General features: G+C 37.7%; 1 protein-coding gene across 6 annotated transcripts in view; it reads left to right on the forward strand.

Annotated features, from left to right (window-relative positions):
* Positions 1–21788, forward strand: part of CCDC85A (coiled-coil domain containing 85A) — a 195019-nt gene extending 173231 nt beyond the window's left edge. For 2 of the 6 annotated variants that reach the window (XM_029937403.1, XM_029937404.1), the window contains one exon: positions 19968–21788. In XM_029937403.1, the coding sequence (XP_029793263.1) occupies positions 19968–20057 (90 nt within the window). In that variant the 3' untranslated portion in view covers positions 20058–21788. Of the gene's footprint in view, positions 1–9480; positions 9616–12689; positions 12810–16105; positions 16205–19967 lie in introns of all 6 variants that reach the window. The other 4 variants (XM_029937398.1, XM_029937399.1, XM_029937400.1 and 1 more) reach the window with 4 other exon arrangements.
* Positions 21789–25695: the final 3907 nt, after the last annotated feature.

Here is a 25695-nt window from a genome sequence, read left to right on the forward strand (position 1 = left end):
GATTGGTGGTGGTGGTTATGGAGGTGCAGAAGACTAGAGGGAACAGGTTAGGAGGTTCAGGTTCTGTGTTGGACATGGTACATTTGAGATGGACATCTATGAGGGGATGTCACCTACAGAGTTAGATGTATACAACCAAAAGTCAGGGGAGAGGTCAGGGCTGGAGATACAAATTTGCAAGAATGCGTGGCTAGGGGACTGAATTAGAACTTCTTGTTGAATGAGTGTTGAGATAAAAGAGGTTTGAGGACTGTGCCCTGGGACACTATGAAATTTAAAGATAGGGAAAGAGAGAGTACAATGGAGACTGGAAGAAGAGGCTCATTCAACTTTTTTAATCTCCTAGAATTGCAGATGATTTGTGAACTGACGTGTACTAATTCTGCAAGGTTGTTTTATACTTGAACTCTCTGGTGGCTTTTCAACTTACCTTTTGGAATATTATCTACATAAGTGAGCATTTATAATTTAAATCCAAAACTCTTGCTTTTCACCATAAGTCATCTATATTATGAGGTAGGGAGGGCACAGATACACCTAACTTTTAAGTCCCTCATTTTCTTCCTTCCTAATAGGCACTGTTTCTGAAAATGGGCTCATGCTTTCTAGATGCTTTTGTTCTCTGATGTCCTCGCTAATAGGGGATTACATTGCTCCCTGGTAGAGATTTTATTACCACTATGTAGGCCAAGGCTACACTGCCTGCAATCATTTTGGCCAGTCGTGTTTTTGTAAGACTTGAAGCATGAAATCATTGTGAATACGCCAAGAACGAGCCTCCAACAAATGCCATGGGTGGAACCATAGGCTAACAGCCAGCCTCGCTCATCGTAGTGTTCATATGGATTCTGGAGAGTTAGCTGCCTTTGGATGAAGCTGACTATGCCTCATCTTTACCTTCCCACTTTGTGCGGGAGCTTTGCGTACTGGAAGACTCCTTGAAGAAAAAGAAGTTTCTTCCTTTTGCCAGAGGCAGGGCAGCAAACATCATCCCACCTAGTTACATTTCTTAGCCCAACAGGTATTAATCTTAAATAGATAGTTGTCTAGTCCCTGGGGCTCTAGCTCTGTGCATGTCTTCACCAGGCTCTTGGAGGGGGGGGGTAAGCACTGAGTATTTATTGAGTGGCATTCATTTTTAGCTTCCTCATCTATAACTGGCAATTCAGCTCCATACCCTCTCAAGTCCCACTCAGACCTCCTTGACCCCAATTCTTACACACCTGAAAGTATTGAGAGATGTTTTCCTCAACAAACATGCCACCACTTTTCACTATTTAATTAATGTCAACCTGATTGAAAAGCCATTTAATTAGCATTCTTTTTTTTCTTAAAAATTTCAGTGTTTCTCACTGGGGATTGTATGGTTAACAAAAAAACCAGAATTAAGCACATAAACTCATTACCTAGAAGCAGAATGTACATAAATGTAATTGTTCACATTTCCTACCTATTGTTTAACAGCTAATTTTTTTTAAACCTGGCCTTCATTGTTCTTTGTCTGCTGTCATTCTGGCTACAGAGATGCAGGGTGTTTGCCGTCTTAGCCCTTTCAAGATAGTCCTTTTCGTCCTGGGGTTTGCCCTCTCTCATTCTGGTGAAAAGGCATCCTGTTAACCTCTGTAATTACTTTCACTTGGGGGGGAGGGAGGAACTATATTTATGTATCTGCAAGTTTCACCTGGAGTACAGGTATTTAAAAATTCCTTAGTTTTTCTCCCAAGAATGTTAAATTATTGGGATGGGATATTTTCATCCCAAGAAGCTAAAATCCTTTACAAGTTAAATATTTCACAAACTCTTACATGTCAGAAGAAAAACAGTGTGGGAGTACCTGTGAGAAAGATGTTTTGGGGCTTTATATTGTTAATTGCCTCTTTGATCTTGATTTTCAAATCTGATGAAGTAGTTAGATTCCGTTACTTCCACAGGCCTTTTCTGGCCTGATGAATGGCAGGACCAGTTAGCTGGTGCCCAGCCAGGAGGCTGGGCACCATCCTGGATTCCTCCTTCAGCCTTACTGCCTACATTCAAATCAACACTAAGGCTCTTAGGGTCCTGACTTTTAGTCTATCAATATTCTCCTTTCCATTCCTTCTGCTGTTGTCTGGTGAGCAGTGAGTAATCGTGGCTCCATTTTCACTTGAACTTCTCTGGGGCTTCACCCCAGCTACTTTCCTCCCATCCCGACCATCCTCCACATCATTACTAGAAGGATCTGTAAAACACAAGCCAGGTCTTCTCACAGCTCATGTCTCCGTACAGAATAAATTTTAAATCTTCCGTATGGTGTAAAAGGGTCTCCACGAACCTTCTTTCGTGTCAGCCTCAGGTCTTGCCGCTCTGTCCCTCCCATCCTTCTGCACCACTTCTATTTCCCCGAATCGGGCAAGTGTCAAAAATTTCAGATTCTTTGACTTGAAGTTCTTTGTCACATCGTCTGTGACTCCACAGACCTCAATCTTAGCCGTTATTTTGCACAGAAATGAAGAATGAGTGAATAATTATTACCTTCTGGGTTTCCTAGCTGGGAACACCTGGATGCTCCCAGACTGGCCCACACTTAATGAAGTTGAGAAGAGCATCTCTTTTGATGATACCTTGTTTTCACCACTTGATGTTTCTCATTATGCAATGATTTTGATGAGAATTAGCATATACTTTGGATGCCCTGGTAATAGTCTTTTTCTACTTTTGGTCTACTAACTATTCCTAGTGATCTTTTCAGTTACTGTTTTAACATATTTGAGCTTTACTTACTGTAGCTTTAGAAATAGAAGTAATTTAATTCTTTCAGGATAAATTTATCTTGCTCAAATATGAGTAACCAGGTAAGGAGGGGAAGAAAACGATAGGAATTTAGGTGAAGTTCAACTGGTGTAAACTTGCCAAAATATAGACCGTTAAAGAAATGGAGTTTCACTTCTTTCAGGCCAGGCTAGCACTCTACAAAGTGTGCTTCAGTTACTTGACAAGTAGTTGATTATCTTCTAATTACCAACTGTATAGTCAACAAGTAAAGCATTTATACAACTATTTTTGTGATAAAGGAAAAGCCACAGTCACACATAGATGTAACCATTCTATTACACTAAGTTTATTGAGCAACTACTATGTGCAGATAGGATGCTAATTATCATGATTACAAAGTACAAAAACTTTAAGGAGTTCCAAGATATATGAAATATTACTGTAAAATGTGATAGGGCTTAACATTGAGCTATGAACAAGTCTCACCAGCTCACCTGAAGGTGAGTGGTCAGAGTAATTAAACTCATCTGTTAAAAAATGAAAGTAAAGTTCACAGGCTCATTATTTGTTCATCAGTGGAGCCGGGAATGAAATGCAACTTTTTAAGGTACCTATTCCAGTATGAGAGATGGAGAGAGGATATGAATATGAATGAATATGAACTGGAATCAAGAGAGTGACATCCTGGATCACTGGAATAGGAAAAGAAAAACATGAGATCCAGAAAATTATCATGGAATCCAAACTCAAAGAAGAAAGAACAGGAGATAAACTGTTCTCTTAACTGTGGTTATCTGGAGCCTTCCTGTATTTCATTTATAGCATGACCCCCATAGTGTCGCAAAGTGAATTGTCAGTAATTCTCCACAATTTCATTAGGAGACTTTGATAAAATCCCAAGTTTCAAAATCTTTGGGTATTATTCTAGATGCGGACTTTATGGAACTGTTGGGGCCACAGTTACGTACCTCAAATGGAGAAAGTCAAATGAGCACAGAGCTGGTGTTCAGCTGGTAAATACCAGTTCATCTGTATCTGTTATTAATATTCACAGCCCCCTCCAAGACCCTGGGCCATTCCAGACAACCTGATCATCTCCAGGATTTCCGTGCAGCCCAGGAGCTAATCAGCAGGTACACAGAACCGAGGAGATCTCTAGGACCCCAATCAAACAAACAACAAAATTATGAAGCGTAAATTATTGAGAATAGCACCAGGCCAATAGTTAGTGTCTTAATAGGTATTAACATGTAATCAGAGCTCATCTTAGCGAGTCTTAATAATCTTATAAATGACAGCATTTAGGAAAGTCATAGCAGGTCATAGGAACTTAGTAACTGAGTACTGTTAGGACTCAGACATACCCTCAGAAGGCTACCTACTGAGGAGACAAACATGTAAACAGAGCACAACCCTTAGCCATGTGTGAACAAGAAATGGTCACCATTCAGGTCTGGGTTTCTGATTTCCCTCTGCACGTCACACGGTGCTCTCTTTCTGCACTGGGATGCTTCATGTGCGAAGGCTTTCATTTCTGTTTTCTGGCAATTGTATTCTTTCCTGGTATGACTGCTTAAAATTGATGGCAGCATCTTTTCCTGTTGTATTGCTGGGAAAGCTTTATCTTCTTTCATAATTTCCACAAAGCACCTTCTGCCAATTTTATTCTCTGTGGGATCGGTGTCTTGATTTTTAAGGTGCTTGTACCATCCTCCCCCGTCTCCACTCAGGCAGATCTTTGTTCTTTGGACCACTGCCTGTGCCACCCATGTGTGTTTTGTTTCTGCTAGCGTTGTTAACAGTAGGATGTTTGGGGTATTTTTAATTCTTTTCCCTTTGTTAAAAAGAGCAGTTTCCTACTTGGGGTGGAGATATGGATGGCTTTATACTTAGGCCACTTGAGGACTGAAGCTGAGAGCGTTTCCTTTATAGTCATCACAAGTTCCATCCAAATCACATGGGCGGCTTGTCCTCCTATGCTACGGAGCTGTCACCAGAAATTTTGCTTCACGGTTTTCCAACACAGTTTTTCTCTAAATCAGTTTCTCAGTTTCAGCACTTTTGACTTTGGGACTGGATAATTCTTTGTTGTGGGGACTGTCTTGTGCATTGTCAGGTGTTTAAACAGCATCTTTGGCCATTACTTATAAGTACCCATAGAAATCACCCAGTTTAGGGGAGCCTGGGTGGCTAAGTCAGGTAAGAGGCCAACTTCAGCTCAGATTGTGATCTTCCAGTTCTTGAATTCGAGCCCTGCATCAGGCTCTGTGCTGACAGCTCAGGGCCCAGAGCCTGCTTCGGATTCTGTGTCTCCCTCTCTCTCTGCCCTTCTGCTCACATCATCTCTCTTTGTCTGTCTGTCTGTCTGTCTCTCTCTCTCTCTCAAAAATAAACATCAAAAATGAAATCATCCAGTCTTAACAACTAAAAATGTCTGCATTTTTGCCATATGCCTCTGCTGGATGGCCAACTTACCACAGGTTGAGAATTACTGCTCTCAGTAATAAATATGTGAAAGTCGATTGACAAATAAATAATAAAATGTGTCGATAAGCAAACACATTCATTATGACAGCAAATATTTGCAGAGCACTTAATGTGGGCCAGGCATTGTTTTAAGAGCTCTTTTCATGTAAGTAGCCTCATAGAGGAGGGACCCTTGTACCATTATTACCCACACTTTACACATGAGGAAACTGAGGCTCAGGGAGGTCAGGCAACTGCCAACTGTCCAATCAAGAATCTGAGCCCAGGCAGTGTGACCCCAGAGTCAATGATTTGAATTTACTTTGCTGCTCTTTAAACAAAAAAGTTACTGGATTGGATACCAATGTGGCATAGCATGGGCTATATTACCTTTGGTGGGTGCTTAGTAAATTAGTTAAGTGAGTAAATGTGTATCTAAAAAGCCAGAAAATTATTTAATATTTAAATCAATATTGAATAGACCCCTTACTTTAGTTAATTTAAATTTTAAACCTGTGCTTTCCTTTCAATATAGTCAACTGAATATCATGTTATTAGAGCAAAGCAGAGGGTCTCTTAGCTTTTCGAAACTCATTCACAGGAATTTTTTGGAAAGGTTTGCCAAGGTAATCCCTGCAGTTTCTGGTAAGCTTCTGTTTGCGTACTAGTGCAGTATTGGAGTATATCAGAATACAGACTGGTCTCACTGAGCAAATTATTTTCCTGATGAGATTAAGCGGATCAGTGCCCTTGTCCCATAATGAAGAAAATCCATCCTTCCTCTCAAACCAGGTGTGAATTCTGATGAGGTATGATGCACTATGTGATAGTTTGACCTAGCTTCAGAACTTATTAAAAATTGAACATCTTTACCTAACAGGAAACCACTTTAGCCGATCGATCTTTAGCTTTCCATAGTTGGCTTCCTATAATAGATAAGAGGGTTGGGCTCCAAAGTTTGTTACAAACGCATTGCATCTGATTTATATCTACGTAGGAAACCTGCATTTTGTATGATAAAATATAAAAACATTACATTCTGTGTGTTGAAGACTTTTATACGTACTTTTGTAAAGCAGAAGAATGGAAACTTCCAGAGTGTTCAGTAAAATAAGGGTACATAAAATATAACCGTAAAATAGCAAGAAGACCACATAATCACACTAGGTTCATCTTGCTGGCTCTCTTAAAACTCATATTATTAATTATAATAATTTTACTCAATGAAGCCCTAAGTAATACATTTTCTTATTATTTAGATGAATTTTTTAAAAATTTGAGTGGCTTCTTTTACCCCCCTTAATTCTCAAGAAGTCTGCTATTTTAAGGACAATACTAGAAAAATATCCTAAATCTCAATTTTCTTGGAAAAACATCGTCCAGATATCATGTGATAAAAGGCATAACAGTACCAATACTTTATCTTCTTCAGTGATAATAATGGATAGTTCTGTTTCTTGATCTAGGAGTTGCCTTACAGCATTAGAATTCATGATTTCTGTAATGAGTACTTACCACATAGAAAGTAATCTGTAATTTACCTCCCACACAGTCTTGATACAGAGCATTACTTTGCTATTAGCATTTAGAGTGGGCTATTGTGATACCTAAATTAGTTTATGGGTTACCCTATGTACCTGCATATAAGTGTCCGCCGAGTACACAGACTTCTACTGGAATAGTAGGGTCATCCAGGCATTGTTTATAAATTTGGAATTTTGGAAAACCACAGCAAACAATGCTAGGCAAGATAGAACTTGTCAGAAAATAGAAAGTGACTTTTTAAGGTTTGGAACTGTTGTCCCAGTTGATGGCCAGAGTCTGGGCTCCCCCACTTGAAGCTCTGAAGTTGCCAGAAACAACTCTGTCTGCAGAAGTACTGAAGGCTCACTTACTATGTTTTATGCAGCAGTCTTCAGAAAATCACATGACTGACCATTGTAGAGCTAGCAAAGAGCCAAGCCTTCATTAGTACACAAATACCATTCAATTTACTTGAAGGCCAGAATGATGGCCAGTCCAGAAGACATTTTTCCATAACCTGGAAATGTTTATGAAAAAGCTTCCAACAACAGTAGAAAGTTAATAATCTTGATTCTCAGAGTATCTTTCCCTTTAAAAGGGTTATACCATCAAATAGGTTATACTTACACAAAAATGGGGTCCATGTATGTTGCTCCCTCTGAGATTATTAATACTATGCAGTCTATATTTAATTTGTTTTAAAGAAACTCTTTACAAGATGAAGCTATTTCGCCTTGTATCTACTTTTCAAAAATAGGAAAATACTGTAGTGAAAGAGCTACTCTTTCCAGCAGGCTTCTACGTGGTTAGAGATAATAAGCTTATTACAATGGAGAAGCATAGAGATTAAATCTCACTACTCAGTAAGGAAGAATGAAACTAGAACTCTATGTCTTAGTCATTGTATCAAAAAACCTAAGATCTGAGAGATGCAGAAGTCATGAAGGGAACCAAATGTGGAAAATAGGACTTGTTCGTAAAAAAAGTTCTGGTACTTTTTGATGACCATCTCAGAAGTAGAACTCTCCAGATTGGGGTGAGAGGTGGATTTTCAGCCATAAAACAGATTCTAAATTATTGGATAGAATTCTTTTGGTGATGGAAAGGAAGTAGACACTGACACATGATTACTGAAAGAGCCATGTTCAAATCTGTGTTGTTACAATGAAATGATTGTCACAGTCCAAATGTATAATTTCCTGGGTTATATGTGAGGAACATGTGTAGTTGGCTTATTTAATAGGTAATTGGTACTGATTCCATAGATTCGGAAGAAAGATTTGTGAGTACCACTCCTCTTTTTCTCTTAAGACCATGGCACGTTTTCTTTATTGTTCACATTCCAAATATTTAAGAAGAGTGACAGACCAGTGCTGTTTACAATATAGTACACACTTTTAGAAGAAGACATCAGTGACCTGAAAAATTATGGCTGAAAAATATTTTTCAGCTTCGTAAAATTGAACATTCAGACACCGGAATTTTGGGACTATTTTTGTGAATTTTCTATATTTTATTTTTTAAGTTTATTTATTTTTGAGAGAGAGAAGGGGCAGAGAAGAGGTAGAGAGGGGGAGAGAGAATCCCAAGCAGGCTCTGCACTGTCAGTTTAGGGCCCGATGTGGGGCTCAAACTCACAAACTGCGAGATCATGACCTGAGCCTAAATTAAGAGTTGGATGCTTAATCAATTGAGCCACCCAGATACCCTTGAACTTTATATATTTTTAATTTTTAAATTTATTTGAAAGAGACAAAGACAGTGTGAGTGGGGAGGGGCGGAGAGGGAGAGAGAGAGAGAATCCCAAGCAGGCCCTCTGCTGCCAGCACATAGCACAGTGGGGGCTTGAACCCATGAAATTGTGAGCTCATGACCTGAGCTGAAGCAAAGAGTTGGTCATTCAACTGACACTACCTAGGTGCCTCTCTATAGTTAAGGAATAAGACACCTTTTTTTGTTTGTTTGTTTTTAACACACACATGCTTAGATAAAGGTCTTAGTGAAAGTTGTCAGCGATAGGAAATTATGTTCAAGTAAGTTCATTTTGCTTCTGATGATTTTAATAGAATTATGCGGTTTAGCCATAGAAAAGCTGAGATTAGAGGAAAATTTTATTTATCTTCTATCTCTAGCTCTAACCAGTATAGAAATTTGGAGATTAACTGATTAATAGAAATTTTGATAATGATGTATATGTACTGTGTAAAATAGTTTGCAGTGATGACCTCTTAACTCACTACGTCCTCTTCAATGTGCAGAAATTTTGCTGAGAATTTGACATAGTGTCAGTTTTTTTGAAGAATTATTGAATATATCCACCTACCTTGTGTCTCAACAAAAGAGCATAGTGCTCCCTATTACATTTCAAATAATTTGTTAAGTTCTGAGGTTACAGAATTTCAAATACTTGGAAGACTTACAGTTAATTCTGTATTTCTTGCAAGTAAAGCCAATAAAACACAGTTGTCTACATCGCTTCAGTTTTTTTTTTCCTAGAACTTTGGCAATATCATCTGCTTTTTCACAGCTTCAGAATTAGTTCTAAATTTTTGTAAAAATCAGTATTAGTTCTAATAGACAATTTATTTTCATTTTCCCCCCTAGTTCAAGGTGCATGTTACAGCTTGCCATTGTGGTCATTGTGGTTCATTTCATGAAGCTTCTTGTTCTATCTGCTTGCTTGAGACCTGGGAAACAGTATTTTTCTGAGTGATTGTACTATATTGTTCCAAATATAAGGCCACCCAGAATAGAAGGCAACCTCCAACTAGAAACAGCTCAAATATGGAGAAAGGCTGGGGGCCCAGAGCCCGGCGGGTCTTGCAGTGGTGGCAAGGGTGCCGAGGACTAGGACGATGCCTGCCCACTCTCCCGGTGAGTGAAGATGAGCCAGCCGTGGCCTGCTTGTGCGTACAGATGGCTTTTGGTGCGAGAGGCAGTTACCCTGGGGGAAGAGAACAAGTCTGTACACCCGGAGAAAGTTGTGATGTGTGTCTGAGTCTGGGGGGGAAGCTGGGAGTAGAACCTTTCATTTCCTAAACGCCCGCTGTCAGTGGTTTCTGTGCCCCACCCAGACCTCCACCCCAAACATGTTGGGGTTGAAAGTTGAGTAACCCCAAGAATTGGAGAAGATCAAAATTACCCTGCACCTTTCATAAAAAGGAGTTTAAAAGGTCTGGGGCCATGAAAATGAACTGTCTGCAGACTAGCCCAGAAAATTGTTCTTTGCCTCTGAAAACTGATCGCTCACCCAAGAGGTGGTGTGTGCACTGTGTGATCATGTGGATCACACTTGATCATGTGTGATCAAGTGACCCTGAAACTGGGAGTCATGTTTCCAATTTTATTAAGGTCTTCTTTTCTTTAAATTCCCTATCTCCTGAGCCAGTCAGGTTACAATTTAAATGAACAGGCTTCATGTTACTGTAATAAATTTCAAGGGACTGTTTAAAATAATTTGTTGTCTAGTATTTCACTCGGCACATTTTAAAAAACATTTTCATGAAAATGTACTAGTCAACTAATAGTATATATTGACTGAACCTAAATAACTCTCCAAATATTGGTCTGATTCTACTAAGCAGATTCTACTGTCTGTATATATAGATATATAACCTTTTATTTTATAGCAACTAAATGAGACAAGATAGAATGAAGTGCTTGTTCTGTTATAATCTAGAAAACTATTGAGCAGCTTTTGGTGGACAACTTTACCAGGCATTTGCTTAACTTGTGACTTTACAAAAACCACATAAAATATGAACCTTGACCTTTCTGGTAATTACGAGTCCTTGGTTTACCAAGCACATTTGAAGGAGAACTTTAATCTGAGTTTTTCTCACTGTGCAGTTTCTATGTTAGTTATTATTATTATTATTATTACTATTATTATTATTGAAATAAGAGTGTTTAAAGGTAGAACAGGACTTGCTTTAAGTTTCAACAGCACTAAACTGCCCAGAGGATTTGGTTTAGGGAAGCTACTGATCCTTGATCTTAGAAATTCTTAAACCAAAATACCCTGAAAGATAGAGGCCCCTTGCCCAAGCAAAAGCATGCTAGGATTGTTATGCCTACCATTTTGCCAGGTCTGGGAAGGTAACATTTGAAACAAGAAGGGCTGGGCAGCAAAAGGTTTAAAAGGATGAATTGCAAGGAGGGAAGCCCAAGAGGGAGGGATTATTGTCTGCCCAGTTAGATTACCAGTCAGAAAACTGCACTGCAGTAGGGGGTCCTAAATGAGAAGTTTGAAGCGAACTCTGCAGAACCTCAGAAGCCTTTTCAAAACCGTTCATAATGGTGGTAGCAGTGGGGAAAGAGAATAGCAGATGACCTTCAGAGAAGAATGGCTTCCCTTATTATTCCCTTATTTTGGAAACCTTTCATCTCTACAAAGGATGAGGGTGTCCAAAATTTGGTGGTGAAGTTGGGGGGGAATGATATGCCCCTTAACCACCCTTCAATTTCTGCCAAGGTCCCTTCTATTGTTTGTTTGAGCTACTCTAATGTCTGATTTGATCTGAACTACAAAGACAGGAAAACATACCCATTTTATCCCCCAGAAGTGCTTGGGGCTATTATAATCGGCTTTCCTGTGTCATCACCTGCTATTAATGTAATCATTAGTAGCAATGGAGGACAGACTGGGTAAGTCTGTCCTTCTCATATTCCACAGCTTCCTCTCCCCACTGATTAGTAAGGGTGGGGTGCAGGACCTGATTTAACTGCAGAACTCTTTGAGCAAGGAAAATGACATGGCTTCAGTTGGCTTGTGAGGTAGCAAGGATGGCCGTCAAGAACAGTTAGAACGGATGTGACCAGGCAAGGGGGAGGGTACTCCAAATTGCACAGATTATAATCTTTGTAAAAATCGATGCGGATGGTCAGTTTCTCTACCAATGGTATGGCTTGCATTGAACCCATACTTGTCACTGCCGCTGCTCTCAGATTCGCCCTCCCTTCTCTAAAACACACAACACAGAAACTCTCCTGTGGGTCCTGGAGAATAAATGTCCCTGACCCCCATTGTTTCCTGCACTTGTGAATCCACACAGGAGGTCCATCTAGTGGCTCCTTCTCAGGGCATCAGAGTCCTAGGATTGAGTTAAATGGAGCAGTTATTAATCTAGGCATGAACAAAATCAGATTTGTTGATGGACAGAAATTAAAATCTCTCAGGCTCTTTGGGTGTAATGATCACCCTAAAAACAGGCTTGGAGAATTCTCATTTGGCTGCTATTTTCTAGGAGGGGATATAACTGAAGTTTTACTTTTTCCCAGTTACTGTATGGGTGACTACAACCCTCAAAAGCCAAATTAATTATGGCCAAATTCTGGGTTTTCAACAACTAAGTCAAAGAGTCACTAAAGGACAAATATGTAACTTGTGACCCATCTCATCTTTCATTTTTTAAAAAACAAAAAAAAAATAGTTTTTCCTTAAATCGAATTTGGTTGAATCTCTTTGGAAAATGTTCCACTGTAGGTCTTTACCTCAAAGAAGGGTTTTATAAGACACACCATTTCTCCAATGCCAGAATGTGATGTGTATTTTCTGGGACATATGGAATATGGCATTTGCCTTGCTGAGTGAGCATGTTTAACTCAGCTGCCGAGTAACTGGCAAATACCCTACTCTTGAGTACCTTTAAGTTTCAAGAATCATTCTTGAAATGTTCTTAATGGGCATTCCTTAGGGGGCATTCCTCTCTTTGGCAAATCAGAAATGACATCTGGACATGCATCAAGATGGCTCTCGCCTAAGTGTTCTTGCTGGTCAAGCAGCAAGTGTATTCCAATTAACAGGTTGATAGCATCTTAGGACAGGCTAGAAAAAAAGGAACAAAGCAGCTAATTCTCATTTGGCAGTGACATTGAATACTGAATGACATCAATGCAGTTCTAAACGACTTTTGTTTTAATAACAAAGTTGTTGATTTTCTACTAAGGGTTCTTTTAGGTTGTCATCAGGGGCTGATGGGAGTAACAGTCCACCCACCTCTCCACCTAGCTTCAGTGGACATACCACACCTTCTCAGCAGCCTGAACCTGTGGTACATTCTCTTAAGGTAACCAACTGTGTAAAACTGTTTATCCAGAACTTCAGTTGTGTTGTGGCTCGTTCGCTATAGTCTGGTAATCCTCACAGTTTTGTTTTAATCATAGATACTTTGTTTTTTGACCTTCTTATGGTGTAACTCTTTTAATTTTTGAAGTGTACTTGTTTTTAAACTAAACGGGTTTGAGTACTTAATGATCGGATCTCGAGTTTTATCATTTTGTCTTGATTAATGTGATTCATATCAATCTGCATCGAAGTTGAAGTCTGATGTGCATGTATATCCGTTTGTGTAAAATAGTGTTGTGGGTATGTGCAGTGTTTGTAGTATGCATGGCTTCAAATATAGGGATTTAATAGTTGGCCAAAATAAGGAATCATATTTTTCTTTCTTTATGCAGTTGAGGTACATTGTGCAACTTGAAAGAAGATTTTGAAGTAAAAAACCTACTCTATCCTCCATTAGATAGAAGTTAGACCTTCAAAGTCTAGTTAATGCTCTTCCATAGAGTATTAGAAAATAGATGGTCTTATTCACAAAGCTATTTTTCTTTTACTTCAGATTCTGCAATAACTTCAAAGACGATTTAGCTGAAATTTATCATTTTTCTTTATCAATGAGCTTTCCAATAAATAAGTGCCATAAGTAAAATTAACACACCATATAAATATTATCTAAGAGAAGAAACTGATGCAGGCAATAAAAATCACCCTAAACATTGAAACAGTTCCTTCAAGTTTTATCACTTCCAAGGTATGAAATACTGTCCTTCAAAATATCCGTGATTCCTAACAGGTAGCCTTAATGAAACCTCTCTGAACCATAAAATAGGTAGCGAGCTTCAGTCCTGCTCTTGCCACAAATTTCACAACTTGACTAAGAGGTTCTGGTTTTGGAATGATTTATCACTCCACTGTGCTGGTGGCCAGTACAATGCATTTGGCATTTCCTGTCTTGGTTGGAATAACTAAGTGAACAACTGAAAGGAATTTACACGGGAAGGCACACCCAGATAAGGGGCTCCGTCCTGCATCTGCTGGGTACTGATTTATCAACTGACCACCATCTTGCTTTCTGCAACAGCATTTGGATGCTGTTTAACATGCACAGCATGCTAACCATGGGGTTACTGGGGCACGAGCCAGATGCTAGCTATCTGAAAAGCATCTTAGAAATAAATGAGAGAGTGACTTCAGTCCTGTGGTGTTGGTGTCGGCACATACACCAACAGCGACACATTGCTCTACTTTTCAAACGGAAAACTGTTTCGGCCTCTGGCCTTATTAAAATGGCAAGTGTAGTTTGAATCAGATCAGCATAGAGGATAGCCCTGCCATCTTTCCCAAATTTTTCGATGCAGCTGTGTCCCTATGGCTGTAAAGGAAGGGAAGGGCAAGAAGGAACTCTTCAATTTTCTCTGCATTCATTCTCTAATTTTTATATAAAATTTTATCTCAAGAGAAAGATATTATGTTATAATAACATGTTAAGTGCCCTCAGTTGGCAGATGGATAACACTGAGCAACTGAAGCATCTTTTTTGGATAAGTGGAGGCTCTTGAATACAGAATATGTTTGCTTCCGTGAGTTAACTGTGTCGTGAAACAGAAATATGTGCCTATGGGAAATAATGCCTGTGGGAAATCCATCTTAGGGATATCACAGTGCAAAAGAAGAAATGTAACCATCCAACATGTTTAAAAGCACACAGATCTAGAGCTGATTTAATCATAAAATTTTTCTGTTGTGAAAGGATTAATTAGAACAATGGCTCAGTTTCTCATCCTCTGATACGTAGCCAAAAAAAAAATCTCTAGGCTTTAATAAACTCTGTGGTCGTGGTTTGAGAGGAAAGTGCTGTAAATCAGCGTGAGAAATTAGCCTACTTGTAATAACACCACATTTATCTTGCTTTAAAATTCATGCTAACTATTAATTGGAGCTTCACTTCATTTAGTAGAAATTAACAGATTTGAAGTACGCTTTTCTGAGGTGCATTAGAAATTGAATTTGTAGGCAAATGAGCTTGTTCCAGGAATTAAGTTTTCTATGAATATTCACTGAGCATAGTCAGTGATTTCCTGTAAGTATATAAAGAATGTGAACTGACTGACTACCAGGATAAGCCTTTCATTTACTACCGTGATCTCCTCCTCTAAAGTACCTACATAGTAATGATGGCTAGACATTTTGAGTCAACAAGGGAGTAGCTTATTAGATTATTTCAGGATTGAACACTAGTAAATAATCCATATGACTCCGTAAGTATGAACTTGACATGAAGGGCCCACTTCATGTTTAAGTCATTTATTTTGGCTCAACTGTTCATCAGTGCCAATTCTCAGGTGATAACCTTTAGCTGTGGCCATCAGCACTGACCAAGGAGGTTAGCAACGTCACAGTCCGGTGGGATGCTTAGAGGAGCTTTTAGAAAAAGCATTTTTTTTCATTTTGGGGGGTCTTTTTGCTACATTAGTGCTTTGGCTCATGAACTGTTACAGAAAAAAATAACAGACAACACTCAAAACCAAAGTTTTCTCCCCTTTTGACCTATAGAAAGTGTGGCATGAAAATTCTACAGGCATATTTCAAGAAATATTATTTTGAATCCATTTAGAGATAATTTAGAGAAGTGGAATATCAGGCCTCTATGATTGCTTAAAAGCATCTCATCCCAACACTTTGCTCCAATGAAAAATACTGAAAGTGTTGCTCAAATATTTCCACTACAAGGAGCCAGTTTTTCCCTTTGATATTATCCAAGCACCATCTCCATAGTCCTTTTCTCCTCCCTGGGAACATGTCCAGAGAAGAACGGTGACATTAGTAGTGCTCATGTTACCCCGAGTTCTTATGTACATATTCCTGCGTTCTGACCAGTCTCACCTGTCACTACCATCTCCTTTAGTCTTCTTTTCTATAGGCCATGTCTACATATCATTTGGATTATTTGGCATTTAATTAATTATATTGCTCATCTTTATAATAGAGCAAGAATTACTTTCTCCAAATGGTTGACAGTCATCTTAATTACCCAATTAACTAAATGCATCTAATTAAAGATATTAGTGAATTCAATTGACTGTTCGCTTTTAAAGGCCTTTTGAAAATCAAGCAGAATTGATTCCTAGTAGGTTTCAGAACAATCCACTACTTTAAAAGATTTTGCCATACACTAATCCACTCTGATATGCAGGCACGGAGAAAACCAAAAGGTTTTGCAAAGTGGAGCTCCTTGATGGTTTAATTCATAACTAACCATTTTTTCCCCATGTGAAATTTGCTTTTCTTTTTCAACATATCCAGGTCTTGGATGTTCAGGAAACTATAGATCGCCAACAGGGTAAAGAGTATGAAAATGACCTTAGTGAGACAGAAAAAGCTATAGTCAGAGAAATGTGCAATGTAAGTTTAATGTGCTTTATTGTGTATTCTGTGTTGAAAGCCCCTTGCAGCTTAGTTACCACTTGATGAATACCTACTTTTTATAATGCTGGCCAAATGCCTTTATATGAATGTAAAACCAATTCCCCTTGTTTGTATCTTTAGTATATTTTATTGTGGTTTTATTAACATAGTCCTAAAATATTCAGATAACCAATAATCAGCCAATTCTGTATTCCAGAAAGATCTAGGAACTTTTTTACATAATTTATTGTCAAAGATATTGTGTTGTTAGTTTTGATAAATGGGTTTCTGTTTCATACTTTTAAGAGGTACCAAAAAATCAGTTGAAAAGCCTGTGATAAAACGCAGTCTTCTTCAGACTTATTTATAGCTATACTTGGGGGAAAATCATCTTAATAGGTAACATTTGCTTGGTTCTTCATAGGATATGTGCACTTCATGTCATGCAAAGTAGTAGCTTTACCTTTCAGTGTTGATAAAAGAAATTTATAAAAGGAAATAAATATGAACTTGAGCTAGACATATATAAACCTGTGAAATTAGAGAAACAAAGAATTGAGGTGCTATTTTCATGATGCATTCCTAATCAAGAATGTGATTTGGATTTTATTATTAGTCCCTGACTAAATTTTGAGTTATATGCATGGATATATCATTTAATCAAGAATATAATTGGTGGAGTTGTTAAAAAGCTAAATAGACTATTATAGAGGAAGCCACTTGTTAAAAAGAAAATCATAGATTATATTAAGCACTGATTTTAACAAGGTCTATATTGTACTCTTATCCTCCTATTCTTTGTCCATTAGGATATCAAAATAACTTAGAATTACCTTTAAGCTTATTAGGACCAGATATGCTCATATATCCACCTCGTTGAGAAGTTCTTGGAATCCAGTAAATGCTTTAAGTCCCGTGGGCATTTTATGTGTGGTTGGGCCACAGCTTTAGTTTCCTGCTCTTTTTCCCCTACATATCTGTTTTTGTCCATTTCAAAAGGTCATTAGTTCTAGAAGTCATAATTTCCCACCACTCTTCACCTTCTGTAGCTTTTCAGCCTATTCTCCCAGTTTTACATTTGAATATTTCCTTTATAATTAAAAAAATTAAGCTACACACCCTAAAAATACCTGTTGCTTCCCATCTGTTAAATATGGAATGAGAAATAAAGTTCAGACATTAGGAAGTGTAGTAGAACCAAAACAGACCAGAGAAGATCACCCCACAGTGATTCTCCAAAGAGTACAGTGGGTGTCCTTTGTAATTCAGATGTCTTGTTTTCACCCTACCCCCTGGGGAATTTGAATATAGGAACCCCTGGGTACCATCTCCTCACTTGCACTTTATGGTTTGAAAGAACTAAATTTCCAAAATAATGTTGCTTCGTCAAATTGTTCTCTAATGAAGTCAAGACTGTACCCCAATCACCTCTGAGTCCTAGCAATCAGCCCTTTCCTAAGTGTGGTGAATCTGGGGACTTCTAAAAGCAAGGCATCTTCCAGAGGGGACCTTCTCCTTTTTGCACAATGCCTGGATTTCTGTAAAAACACATGTGAGGATTGCTTCTTTCCTGCCTTTTTGTCTTAGATACAAGACTTCTGGACTAGAAAATTCATTTCTTAATCACACAAGAGACATACTAATGGGATGGGTCTTGACTAGTGTGTGTTGATCTTTTCGTTTGCCTAGATTTCCAAAAATGCTTCAAAAGACCATATGCAATGGTAGTGTTTTTCTCTGTAAGAGATATTTTCAGGAAGCCAAAAGCTGGCCCTTCTAAAAGTTTTTACTTGTCTAGTTTTGTCTTGGAGTCCCAAAATTTGAAGAAAAAAATCCAAGTGAGCCCAAATCTGATAATTAGCACTCATATTTGGAAAGTATTTAAAAGCCAAGAGAAAAAAGTATTAATTTAGAATATTTGTGCACCATTATAAACTATATGAACATACAACTCAGTGCATACTGGAGAATTCTGAAATATTTTCATAGATCAGTTGTAAACACCTATAAAATGAAGTGACTATTAGCATCACATGTTGATTAGTAAGAAATGCTTTTACTCTCTTCCCAAACTGTGCCACAAAAGTAGATTCACTGTTTCTTACAGTGCAGTATATTTATCTTTTTGTATTATTTATGTCTGTCTGGCTCTTGTAAATTCCCTGAGAACAGCTGAACTACTTGACTAGCTAACTCAGAAACCCACCTAACTCTGTTCTTTTAGTCAGTAAGTCACTACTCTGTGTCTACCTTAGTATCGTTGGCTCATTTCAGAGTTTTGCCTTCTTTCACCACATAGTAATTTCACTGTTAAGGCCCATGGTATTCCACATTTGAGTACCTGAAGAGGGTTTGCACTTTGGAGTTGTAACCCTCTGATGCTTTGTGTCTATGCTCTTTTGAGGTCTTTGAGTCAATCCTCAGTTTCTCAACAAGACATTGAAAACGTTTTGGGCAGCTGTAGCTGTATATACCATGTAAGGGCTAGAAAGGCAAGGTCCATAGCGTCCTTTGGCTCCCTGATTCAGTGTGTGCATTTTTTTAGTCTATTTATTGAGAAATGAGACTTTCTTACCTCTCTTGTGGACTGCTTGAGCCATCCGTTGCTAGAGCATTCCTTTTCTAATATTTAAAGACCACCAGTACAACTCTTCAAATAGAACAGGTTATTTCTACCACATAGCAGTGTCCACTAAAAGAGACTAATGGTTTCATTGGCTTAGAAATGAAGGTAGACAGAATCCTATTTTCCTATATATTACTATGAATAGTATTAGATTTTTATAGGGTATCCTATTTTTTCAAAATGCAAAAACAAAACTATCAATAATTAATGAGCCAACTGTTGTTAGAGCAAATTTTTAGGGAGCAAATCAATCTGAAAATAATCCTTATTGTGAAACAGAAGGAGGATTACTGTTGTTGGGTGTGGGGGTGTATGTGCATTTTCCAGTTCACATTAGCATATTAGTGTGTCACTGATTAATTCATTGGTTTTACTTTATATTATTCTTAACCTCACCTTTTGCAACTTTCCCTCTAAAATGGCCCAGTTTTTTACATATTGTATCTATTTTGGTGATTCTTGAATTCATTCTTGTATTTTTCCCACATTTGGTTGCTCTCTGCTTTGATAATCTGAGAGATCATGCTGTTTGGTAGCTAAGATTTAGAACTGTTGCCCCTGCTCTGTAGGGAAAGCTAGGGAAATTTACTAGTGGCCCTAAGTCTGCTAGCTTAGAACTTAAATAGTTTAAGAACAAAAACTCTCCTTTTCCTTAGTGGAATAAATATTTTGGTATCCCTTGTTTTCAAGATGTATAGGAGAACCAGGATAATTTTGTTCACATGTTCTTAATTCTGGCTATACAGAATTATATAGGGAGCCTTAAAAAATACCTAGGACCATGCCTCCCCTTTACCGTGCAATCCATCAGAGTTGGAGTTACTATTAAAGGCTGTTCTGTGCATAGTATACAGCCCGAGTTGAGGACCACTCAGGGCAGTTGGCACATCACTCTATAATTTTGACGCTAATCGGTTACAAAGCATTGTTGTTTCCTCTAGTGAGTAACTCCTGTGATTTAGAAACTTCCATCACATTTCATCATGTTTGAGCTCATTCATGGGGATATTTTGTCTCTTGTCTTCACAATCCTCTTTGCCCTGCTCATAGATGCCCCTTTAAAAACCACAGATCTCTTTGTGGAAGAGGCCATTAAGATGTTTATTTTTACTTATTTATTTTTACCTTTTTAAGGTTGTGTGGAGGAAGCTTGGAGATGCTGCCGGTTCCTGTCCTGGAATTAGGCAACATTTGTCTGGAAACCAGTACAAGGGACCAATGTGAAAGGCCTTCTTCCAAACTGGAGACCACCACTGCCAGAGAGAGATAAAAGAAGAAAAAAGTGGGTTCCTACAAACCCGGACTCTCTGAATAACAGAATGATTCTACATTGCACATTTTCCCTCTGACACCTTCAGTATTACTGATGATGTATTTCATGTCTCTAGTTTTCATGTCCACAGTAGTCCATCTCAAGTTAACTTCAAACAGCTTTGAAAATCACCATTTTGGTACCAAATTTTCATTAGAATTAAAGTGTTTTTGACTCTTCAGATCTAAAATTGGAAGGGTCCAGTAGGGCCTCAGTGGTTTTCACAGAGTTGACTCATTGCACAGAATGGTGGGAATTTTCTCCCATGTTGTGTTGAGGGAGAGGTGGCTTCCAGCTTTCCAAATTTAAGAGTGGAGCACCTATTTCTTGTATTATAGTCAACAAATTATAAGTTCCTGATGCATAATAAATTTGGACATAAGGCAAGATTAGATTTCTGGGATATTGTTTTGACTTTTGAGGTGCTAAAACTACCACATAAATTCTCTTTACCAGCCAAAAGGGTAGATTTTTGTAGAGTGCTTATGAGAGAGTACCATTTATTTCAAGTGATGATCAAGATAAATAAAGCTTTTCTTTTAATCTTGCTATATTCATGAGGACACATCTTGGGGGCATAGCCACTTCCATATTCATTCAATGTATCCATTGATGTTAATATTAATTCCAATTAAAGAACAAGCAAACATAAATTTTCTAAGTGTTTCCAGCTGTGAGATGTCAATTTCTACAATTTAGTTTCTAGATCTGTTGTTATATTTAATAAACTTTATGTAAACTTTAAAATGTTGCACTGCATTTATGAAAAAGCTTTCTTTGCCTACAGAAGCTAACGTTTTATGAAACTGACGCATGTCCTTCATTACTGAGGCTAAAAGCTCTTGTTCAGATTGCTTGAGGTTTGAAAAAGAGGTGTGCTAGCTTTGCTTAGTTTCTTATTTTTGGTATACACACACACACACACATATATATATACATAATATTAGATTGTGTGTATTGGAAATGCTATGATAGGTATTTTGTGTTTTTTTCAAATGCAATGATAGTTTCTTGTATGAATGTGCAAGAGGCCTGTGGCAGAATGCTAAGTTTTTATTGTAGTTTAAGATTATAAAAGTAGGAATGCAACAATTCCCAGTTTTTAGAGTTCTTCTAAATTACTCAGATTGGATTTATAGCAGATATTCATCATTGCTGTTGTTTTTATAATGGACTCATTATAGTGTATTAATTGTCATTGGTGAGCGAATGTGAAGGAATTTTGTTATACTTTTTAAAATGTTACTATGATGAAGAAACAACCCTGTTTTCGGAAAATATTTATGAATTAATTTACTATAGAATTATCTAATAAGTGTAATTGGGTTACCAGTTAAGCTTATCTTTCTTTTGAAATATTATTTCTCTGTAAAAGAAAATTGCTTGCTATATTTACACCTTGTCTCGTAGAAAAGCTTTCATCCTTAAATTGTTGTATTCCTACGCTCTGAAGACATTTAAAACAAGTTTTTGTGCCTGCAGTAGAGACTGCAGAAGCTAATACAAGGAACACTGGTCTTTGGACAAAATAATTGTGAAAATTTTGATACTGTATTAAAACTATTTTTTTAAAGTTCTGCATAAAATCGAGTATCCAGTATATGTGTTCATCTTAGCAATGGTAATAAATTATTTAATCTCAATGTTTTTTCCTTCAAAATGTTGTTCCTAAACTGAGTAGATTTCTAACAGTCAATTGCTAAGTATCATAATGTTCCTGTATGATGGCAATCCAGATGATTCATTATCTTAAATCCCTCATTATGAGCATATTTAAAAACACGCCCTTGTTTTATATTTAATATTCAGGTTCCTCCATTCACACAATTCTCCACTATAATGTCATTAAAAATTTAGAATGGTATTTAAGAATATTTAAAAATAACACTTTCATTTGTTATAATTCATATAGATTAAAATTAAATCCAACATTGTTAAACCAGTCCTCAGGAAGAAATACGCTAAGGGGGGGAAGTACTGTAGAGTGAAAAATTTGACCTCTATAGTAACACATACATTAGTGTATATGTTAGTGAGGGAAGTTGTAATATACGTATATGACCAAGACAAACTGGAAAACACACATTATACACATGCTCAGAGAACATACTTCTGAGAAACCACTAATAAGACTGTGGAATAAAGCTTCCTACACTGAGCATTAGACCCAACTTTAAATAACATACTAGATAGTCCAGGGTCTGGGTCTTGCTATTGCCTGATATGATTATCAATAAAAATGTGCGGCATCATTCTCTCATGTGACCAGGTTATGGTCTTATTTTCTCTGGACAAAGGTTAATTTATACATCTTTGCAGAATATTTTTACCAGCCTTGAAAACCAGTTGACTCACCATCAGAATCTAAGCTTTTTAAACAAATGCCTTTTAAGTTTCTAACACATGCGCAAGGCACTACAGAAAATTCAGATCTTATGTGACGACTAGTAATACATCATTGGCTGTGAGGCTATATCACACTGGCTGGGGCCAACATAAAGTATGCTTAACTAAGTATGGCATTGAACTTAGGCTTAGCAAAGCAGACTTTGGGCCAGCAAGTTCAGCATTCAACTGTATAATTAGCTCTGTGAGTTTGAACAACTTCACGTTGCTGAGCCTCTGTGTCCTGACATGCTGAAAGGAGACAACATCCATCTATTAAATTGTCATAAGGGTCTTTAGAGCCTCCATAGTTACAAAGTTCATGGTCTTGACAATCCACAAGGAACAACGGCAAGTCTTTCAAGACATAGAAGCCTACAATGAGCTGTGACAATGTTGTTAGACCGTTAGGCTAGGAAAGGGAACCACATCAACACAAAGGTTTATTAACCACATAAGAAGATTCTAGCTGCATAGTTCACACATTCAAGCTCTCTTCTCAATACATCATACAGCCTACTGCAGGCCTTATCATAGCCAATCACAGGTGGTAATTGCAAAAATAGATGAAAACAAAAAGGGATATTGATCTGATTCTCATAGAATGGTATGTTTGAAAGAATTTCCACAACTCTTTAGTTCTGTATTTTTCATATTACTGCGAAGACATTTGAGAATAAATACCTTTACTTTAAAGTGGCAGAATATCTGCTGCATGTAGCTCCCTCCTCTTGCCTTAAACTCTAAAAATGATATAAGACAGATTTAATAAATGTATAATTCCACTAGAAAACAAATAGTGTACTCTGGGGACCAGCAATAAAGATAAATTCTTGAAAAATGGGAGACACAGTATCCAGATAAAAAATGGATTCATTATCCAAAATACATGATGGAGAATATTGATGAAAATGCAGAATGGTTTCAAGGATGCTCTGAACAAGGCAGAGTTTGAACCTACATTGTATGGGATCCTGAGGCAACTTACAGTAAGTAGGCATTTTGACTCTCCCTCCTTGAATCAGGCAGAGAACAAAACATAATTTCTCCTACTCTAGGACAGAGACTAAGGATATCTGAATTGCAGGCACAGAGCAAAGTCTTCAGTTTCTTAACACCCAGAGGAAAAAGGATACTCTGTGCCCAGATCATTATTAGCTACTAACGCTGCCTGCCTACAAGCATGTCTCACCATCTCCCGTACACTTAGACTCAACTATCTCCCAAACCCAGTATCCTGACCTGTTTCTTCAAGCAAGTTATACACTAAACACAACAGGTTAATGATGAAATTTCAATACTAAGGTATACAAACAAATATCACCCAACATTGGAGAGAAACCATGACTATAAATCAGAGGCACAAAAATTAAAGATACTAAGGAAAAGAATTAAAATTAAGAGAACTTCAGAAGTATGACCAGTATTCTCAAAAAGCTGGTGAATGCTGCATTCATTACAAAGAATTTCACATCTTGGGAATAAAATGTTAGCGTGAAAAACTCAATACATTGGCTATATAGTGGAAAGGCCACTGCTGAGAGCAATGTACCAGGCTAGAAGCCAAGAAATTTTGCCAGAATTCAGAATTTTAAAAATCTGAAAGTTAAGAGAAATGGCTATTATTATTTCTCTCTCACTTACTCTACCATTTCCCTTCATTCTTCCATCCTTCTCCTCCTAGTTTTTTTTTTTTAAGTCTATTTTGAGAGCAAGGTAGAGTGCAGGGCAGATAAAGGGGAAGAGAGAATCCTAAGCAGGCTTTGCTTCCACTATCAGCACAGAGTCCCACACAGGGCTCAAACCCACAAACTGTGGGTCATGACTGGAGCCAAAATCAAGTGTCAGACACTTAACTGACTGAGCCATCCAGGTGCCCCCCTAGTTGTTTTATAATTGTCCTATTTTAAGTTTTAATGTCCAAGGCTATCTCAAAACCATTTGGAAAGATAAAATACTAGTCTTACAAGATCCTCTCTTTTTTACAATAGTGCTTTTCATAGTTTTCATACCCAAGTTATAATTTCATCTGATCTCATTACCACAATGAATTTCCCTTTCCTATCCCCGAACCTTTAGTTTTCTAGATCTTGTTCTCAAGTGACAGCTTACAGTATGTAATATCATAATGGCCATGGCAACAGACTGTATGCTGATAGAAGCAGGGAGTGTCTGGAATTGGCCTTTGATTGTATGGATTTATTGTTGGGTTTGGGCCAAGCTGCATGAGCTTAACATGGCATTTCAGATTTTTTTAAAAGTTTTCATATTTTAATAATCTGGGTTAGGTAGGAATGGGTTTCTGACAGGCCAAGTAAGTCTTTAGGGTATTCTTTTTATACCGTCACCATTCCTGAGGCTCAATCTAACCCTTGAATAGACCCTCAGTTTATTCAAATAGTGAACACAATGATTGGTTACCAAGGATTAATTTTTCTTTTCCCCCTAAGAAAGCGCTCCTTTGCTGTAGAAATATACCCCAACTCCACACTGTTCAAGTTAATCCAGAGAAGCAATTTCCAGCTCCAGAGCTTAATCTCGATTAATGCCTAGATTCAAAACTTGCCTTGGGAATCTCATCCTACTTGCTAACAATTGGCTCAAGAAGTCAGTCTTGAACCAATCAAGGCATGGCATTCCTATGGTCCAGTTATGGCAATTAGACCTAACAAGGCTCATTTAAATTTAAACTCTTGGAAAAATTTTTATTTCATGGGTAGAGGAGAGGTTTTTTCCTGTCTAGTGTTGGATGTGCTAAGACTTTTCTGTTGCCTTTAATCATGTTGGCCATCAGTAGAACAGTCAGCCTGAGGAGAACACACAGGGAAAGGCAGACCTAAGAGTATAGTAGAGGAAGGTGGCTAGAACATTGATTATACTTTGTCTGGGGCCCACTCTGATTTTGGACTCTCAACTAGGCTTAATTTTTTCTTATTCTTATAAAATAGTTTGATTTGGGATCCTGTTACAGACTGCCCCAAATCTTACTCAATAAGATTGTACACTTTATATGCCATGACCTGGTTATATGGTCTCCCAATACACCATATTAGAGGATACAAAAATGGCTTAGTTATATTGAAATAAAGAAGGTGTCTAAACTTTAAACAGTCTTTAACTACCGTCACAAATAAAGAGGTTCTATATTTTCTTCATGTGATAGAA

The sequence above is a fragment of the Suricata suricatta genome, chromosome 4 (genome assembly GCF_006229205.1).
Source record: "Suricata suricatta isolate VVHF042 chromosome 4, meerkat_22Aug2017_6uvM2_HiC, whole genome shotgun sequence".
In the NCBI taxonomy this organism is placed as follows: domain Eukaryota; kingdom Metazoa; phylum Chordata; class Mammalia; order Carnivora; family Herpestidae; genus Suricata; species Suricata suricatta.